Source organism: Vollenhovia emeryi, unplaced genomic scaffold (genome assembly GCF_000949405.1).
Source record: "Vollenhovia emeryi isolate VEMERY1.0 unplaced genomic scaffold, V.emery_V1.0 DF939124.1, whole genome shotgun sequence".
NCBI lineage: Eukaryota > Metazoa > Arthropoda > Insecta > Hymenoptera > Formicidae > Vollenhovia > Vollenhovia emeryi.
Window position 1 is genome coordinate 2,056,083 of NW_011967242.1, and position 6,363 is coordinate 2,062,445.

The following is a 6,363-nucleotide window of genomic DNA, read 5'->3' on the forward strand; positions in this document are numbered from 1 at the left end:
GAGTGGCCGGCCGGTGACGCCCGAGCCTGGCCGAGCGCGAGGCCCCGCCCGCCCCGCCTCGCCCCGCTCGCCCAAGGCCCAACGTTATTCGTCCCCTCCTCCCCTCCCTTCGCCCGTGCGCTCGCCCGTGCTCGCGTCAGTTCGCGCTCGGTGCCGCTCGGTGCGCTTTGGCGCTGCTCGTCGCCAGCGGCGCACGAACACGGGTGGATACGTCGCGTCGCTCGCATGGCGCGTATCGCGGAAAGCGTCGACGATTCTCGGGAGGATCTCTCTCTCTCTCTCTCTCTCTCACTCTTTCTCTTTCTCCTCTCTCTCTTTCTCTCTCTCTCTCTCGAGCTCGTCGCTCGTACCGAACGTGACGTGCGGCTCCGGCCGTGCCTCTCACGTAGCCTCTCATGTCGAATAATGGAGCAACGCCGATCCGAGCGTTTCAATCCGATGTCGCGGCTCGAGGTGCGTTCGCGCGGCAAATGCGGTCGTACCAGAGATACCGTCCGACGTTTCTTTGCGCGTCTCTTGCGACACCGAGGGTGCCGATGACTCATCGCATTTCGATGTCCGACGAGGAGTACGTCGTATACGCCTGTCGTGGTCGCGGCCCACCGGCGTTCACGCTGATGAACCGGCCGATATACGGGGTAGGCGTGCGAAATCACCAGCCTGACTCGCGTCGATATTCTACATTCTATCCGCGAGGGGAGAAAGAGCGAGAGAGGAGCGGGTCGAGTGTGCAAAAGGCCCGTCGTCTCCAGTCGACGCGGCTTTTCGCTCCGGATTCTTTCGGGCGGGACAATTTGCATAAATCGATCGCCTCTCCGGGCGTTCTGCGCGTTGCAGAAATGTCAAGGTGGGAACCGCGTGCTCGGCGGGACGCTACGCCGGAAGTGAAAACCGTCGGCCTTTAGTGCCGACACCCTTCGCGCGCGAACGTCGCTCGGAACGGAGCAGGAGTTAACGTCGGAGCGACACGCGACCCGATTTCCTCGACGGGCGAGACTCAGGGCGCGATAATTTCGAGCGTCTCACCCTATATCCGCGTGGTCCCTTCCCCCCTCCCCCCCCACCCCGCCCGTCGTAATTACCCATTACGACGAGGCTACATCGGGGTCACGCATAGGCGTAGAAATGTCGGGTGGCGCGACGAGGTCGAGTCCGGTGGGAGACCTCGGCGTTTCGCTTCCCGGTTCCCGTTCTCCGTTCGATATCTCGTTAGAAATCCGGTTCCCCGCCGTCATTTCGTGCGGAAATCTGGCTCTCCACCGTGTCCCCGCATCGACGTGAATACGAGGCGGCGGCCAACGGTCGGCCAGTATCTACGACGAATGGGTATAGATACAGGCGCGATATTGCGTCCGTCGGAAGACGGAAATCCCCCGAGCAACAGGAATGAGATAAAACGTGGAAGTGAAGTGCTCGATGTGCGTCAGAGAGGGGTGTGGAAAGAGGGGGGAGGGAAGGGAGAAAGGGGTCATGCACGCATCGCGGCGTAACAGGGAGAAATCGTAGGAGCGAGCAAGTCGCAGGGGAGACGTTCCCGTTTGACTAGGATCCGTGTGATCGAGTGGATTTGTACCCTCGTTGCGATCCTTTCCGGATCATTCCAGAACTCTCGTTCGCTCTACGACCGCGCGAATGACCGCATGACGCGATTGCGGGTTCCGAAATCCATCTAGTGAGGTCCCGCTGATGGACGGACCCGGTTCCGTCGGTAAAAACGAGTAGCGTTGCGGATCGATGCTGCGCAATTGCGGAACACATCGAGGGAAGGCCGTCGAGAGCGGTCAACTACTTTCGATAAACGCGATTGGCCAGTTCCAATAGAACACTGACATTTAAGTCTCGTTTACATAGAAGTCGTAAAGTCGTAGTCATAAGAATAGTCGACTGCGATTGGTCAATTCTCATGTATCTGACGGAATTGACCAATCGCAGTCGATTATTCTTACCACTACGACCATTGTAGACAGAACCGAGAATCATTGTAGCGGAGGCTTAAAGCCTCGTCTACATAGAAGTCGTAACGTCGTAGTTGTAAGAATAGTCTACTATGGCCGGTATTCATAGTCGGTTCTTATTTCAAAATCATCTTAAGTATTGTTTTAAGACGCTAATACAGCTCTGTGATTGGTTGAAAACATATTAAGAGCATACTTAAGATGATCTTAAATATAAGAACGGACTATGAATACTGGCCTATGATTGGTCAATTCTTATGCGGGGTCTACAATGCGAGTCGCAGAGTCGCAGTCGTAAGAATAATCGACTGCGATTGGTCAACTTCGTCAGACACATAAGAATTGACCAATCATAGTCGACTATTCTTACGACTACGACTTCTATGTAAACGAGGCTTAAGTGCCCATCTACAATAGAGATTAAAATCCTAAGCCTTAAAAAATTGACCAATCACTGTCAAGTATGAGTAGAATACGCGACTGTGATTGGTCAATTTCTTAAGGCTTAGGGCTTAAATCATCTATTGTAGACTGGGACTTATGTGTCTGACGAAATTGACCAATCGCAGTCGATTATTCTTACGACTACAACTCTGCGACTCGCATTGTAGACCACGCATAAGTCCCAGTCTACAATAGATGATTTAAGCCCTAAGCTTTAAGAAATTGGCCAATCACGGTCAAGTATGAGTAGAATGCGCGACTGTGATTAGTCAATTTCTTAAGGCTTAGGGCTTAAATCTCTATTGTAGACTGGGACTTAGAGCTTAAATCGCCCATTGTAGACTGGGACTAAATAGTAAGTCCCAGTCTACAATAGATGATTTAAGCCCTAAGCTTTAAGAAATTGGCCAATCACGGTCAAGTATGAGTAGAATGCGCGACTGTGATTAGTCAATTTCTTAAGGCTTAGGGCTTAAATCTCTATTGTAGACTGGGACTCACGGTCAAGTATGAGAAGAATGCGCGACTGTGATTAGTCAATTTCTTAAGGCTTAGGGTTTAAATCTCTATTGTAGACTGGGACTAAATAAAATCCGGTTGTGGCAAATGCGTTTAAAATATAAATACAAACGCATTTATTCTTTTAGGTCCAACAAGGAACCAAAAGTAAAAACCAATCATACTAGATAACGAACGTCATACGTCGGATATCGGATTCAATGGGAATCCTGCATCAGCGCTACTGAAAATCTGCGTCTTTTTCAAAGATTGTCCTCGCCTTGGCTGTCGCTAGTTAACGATCAGTGAACTCTATACATACTGGAATGAGTGATCTATTGTTCTGGCTGTTGCCGAGAGAGAGGTGTGTTTGGGTGAATCCTTGTCTCCTTCTAGTACTACCTGATTGGATAGTTGCATATAAATGACGACAAGAAGGGCGTCACTTATATGCGATTATCCAATCAGGTAGTGCTAGAAGAGGAGACAAGGATTCACCCAATGCACCTCTCTCTCGGCAACAGCCAGAACTATAGATCACTCATTCCAGTATGTATAGAGTTCACTGTTAACGATACCGAAAAGCATCGATTGCAAGTTACAGAATTCCCGTACAGGAGCACGTTGGGAAATGCGACGCAAACAGACCCCCCCCCCCGTGTGATACGAGCATAATCACTCTTGCACGCGGGAGGCGGAAACGCCTGCCGCGCGACGGCCAATCAGCTTACCACTTTCCCGTAAGAGCGGAGGAACGATTGGTTATCGCGTTCCTCTCTGTCACGTCCTACCATATGATTTGATGTACCGCAGAGATAGCGCATGTGGCTTTTAAATGTGTGTATACGTGTGTCAATAAAAACTCGGACGGTGGACTTTAAACGCGAGTAATTTATTTCTGCTACATCATTGCGGGTTGTTTCTTCCGTTCGGAAAGCGCCGAATTAGAGACAGTCGGAAGCGCGAAAATTGATTCGCACGGCTTGCAAGTTGCTCCCGAAGACCCGATAAACATGCAGGAACTACGTTTCGTCGACCGAGTGGTTGTGGTGACGGGAGCGGGCGCAGGTAAATACCCTTTTCACTTTTTAAATATTTACTATACTCTCTCGCACTTTGTACCGCATTTCTTTTGCCACGTAGCACTTTCTAGCAGAATCGAATCGCCCGATCGCGTTGTACAATTAATTTTTATTATCGTACGCCAAGTACAAACCGAATGAGAACGGAGTCGACGCATCTTTTTTTTAACATAATGGGAACAAGATTTCATTTTATACTGACGGAAAGTTGTTTCTCGTGAAAGAAACGAGCAAAAATGTACGATTAAAAGAAATTTTGTTTAAATTGATTTTGCAGCGGAGGACAAGAAATGCTAAAGCAATGTGTAACCCACTTGTGTAACTTTTTACGTAACTCTGCTTATCTACATGTTCTCTGCTTGTCTTACATGCATTGCTGTTAAGATAATATGCAATGCGCGCATAATTTCCAGGTTTGGGACGTACCTATGCGCTGCTGTTCGCGTCCAGGGGTGCCAGCGTGGTCGTAAACGACTTGGGCGGCAGCAGACACGGGGATGGGAGCAGCACCAAGAGCGCGGATGCTGTGGTCGAGGAGATCCGACGGAACGGTAAGTATCTTTGGGAATCGATTTGCGAAACCCCCTTCGTTGATAACACGTAAATTCCTGTCGTTGCAGTGCACCGCTTTGAGGAGACGTTCGAAATTCTGCTTGCGCTTTAACGTACTTTTGACTCTGGATTTTATCTGAGTAATTAAAGGCAGCGATGCGACTTGCTTTAATCTTAGCATAACGTTTGAAGTTTGTCCTGCATTTAACTAACTCCGTATCCGTTGCGTCGAGACTAATCGGACGATAAGCTAACGAATAACAAATGTTTCAGGTGGCAAAGCTGTCGCGAATTACGACTCCGTGTTGGACGGTGGGAAGATTATTAAGACCGCGATCGACGCGTTCGGCCGCGTCGACGTGGTCGTCAATAATGCCGGTATTCTGCGGGACGTGTCGTTCGCGAAGATGACGGATGAGCAGTGGGGTACGTACGCGAGAGGAAGCGCAACGCCGACAATTTCCCCTCGTTTGTGCAGCGATCTTTAGAATCTTTACGCCCCGTATGAATCTACATGCGTCTCGAGGGACAAACCACTGAGGGGCATTGTGGTGTCCACAGATTTGCGGCATTACTGGGCATCGCTAATAGGCCTTTTTTTGGGCATTAGTTAATCTGGGCACTGGGTCTTGCTGGGGCATTACAAAGATAAAATAAGACAATAAGATAAAGCAATGCCCACTGGACATTAGTAGGCATTGGCGTACGTGATTTTGGCCAGCAGTTTACCCCTCGATGCATTTCTTTCAGACATGATTCACAATGTCCATCTGAAAGGCGCGATGATAACGACGCGAGCGGCGTGGCCGTACTTCATGAAGCAGAAGTACGGCCGTGTAATTTTCACGTCCAGCAACAGCGGCCTGTACGGGAACTTCGGCCAGGCGAATTACAGCTCGGCGAAACTGGGCCTCGTAGGATTAGCCAACACACTGGCCATTGAAGGCGCGAGGAAGAACGTTTACACCAACGTTATAGCACCCACGGCCGCCTCGCGTTTAACGGAAGATATCGTTCCGCCGGGTGAGTCGTCAGCGGGGTGTATTTCTGTAACAATCCCCGGGGCTGCGAAATTTCACGCCTTGAATTTTTATTAATCGCAACACTCGAATCTTGGGGGCCGGTTCTCTCCCACCTCTTGGTAAACTAACTAATAGTTCCATTATGCCTATCTTTTTTTTAATTTAAAGGAAAAACAGAGACGTACATACGATTTAACTATTAGCTAACTTACCGAGAGGCTGGAACAGCCTGCTCTTCATGTTTAAGGAATTGATAAGTAAAATTCACCCTATGGAAAGTGTTTGTATTTGTCTTGCTGAAAAAGAGCAAACTCGAAGATTGATTGACATCTTGCAGATTTCTTCGAGCAATTGAAGCCTGAACTGATAGCACCCGTCGTCTGTTGGCTGTGCCACGAAGATTGTACAGAAAATGGTGCGCTAATTGAAACGGCATTAGGGTGGGCTGGCAAGTGTGAGTATCAACTGTGAGATATACGGTCCTACTGTAGGGTGTCGGTATATTTCGAAATACCTGCGGCGCGGGCGAGCTGGTTCGACGGTCGACCGCGAGCGTTGCGAGTAAGCCTAAGAAAACCCGCGAGTCGTTACAAAGTAGAGACGACAAGCGAGCGGGCGAATTGTTACCAAGCGGGGACGAGTGTGTGTCGTCGCTTAGGTTTCGCGAGAACCTTCCGAGAGTTGCGAGTATAGCGTGTCGTTGCAAATTGCAAATAGAGACGCGGGTATCGCCGTATCACTGCGAGTCATTGCGTGTCGAGCGAACTGCCGGAACCCACCAGCCTGTGAAGAGATTAAAGTTCCTTTGAT

At 49.6% G+C, this 6,363-nt stretch overlaps 1 protein-coding gene across 1 annotated transcript in view; it reads left to right on the forward strand.

Moving 5' to 3' along the window:
- Positions 1-3,761: 3,761 nt before the first annotated feature.
- The window catches only part of LOC105569507 (peroxisomal multifunctional enzyme type 2-like), a 9,042-nt gene continuing 6,440 nt past the window's right edge, over positions 3,762-6,363 (forward strand). The window contains exons 1-5 of the mRNA XM_012026022.1: positions 3,762-3,965; positions 4,393-4,530; positions 4,805-4,957; positions 5,282-5,554; positions 5,891-6,021. Coding sequence (XP_011881412.1) covers positions 3,911-3,965; positions 4,393-4,530; positions 4,805-4,957; positions 5,282-5,554; positions 5,891-6,021 — 750 coding nt within the window. The 5' untranslated portion in view covers positions 3,762-3,910. The remainder of the gene's footprint in view (positions 3,966-4,392; positions 4,531-4,804; positions 4,958-5,281; positions 5,555-5,890; positions 6,022-6,363) is intronic.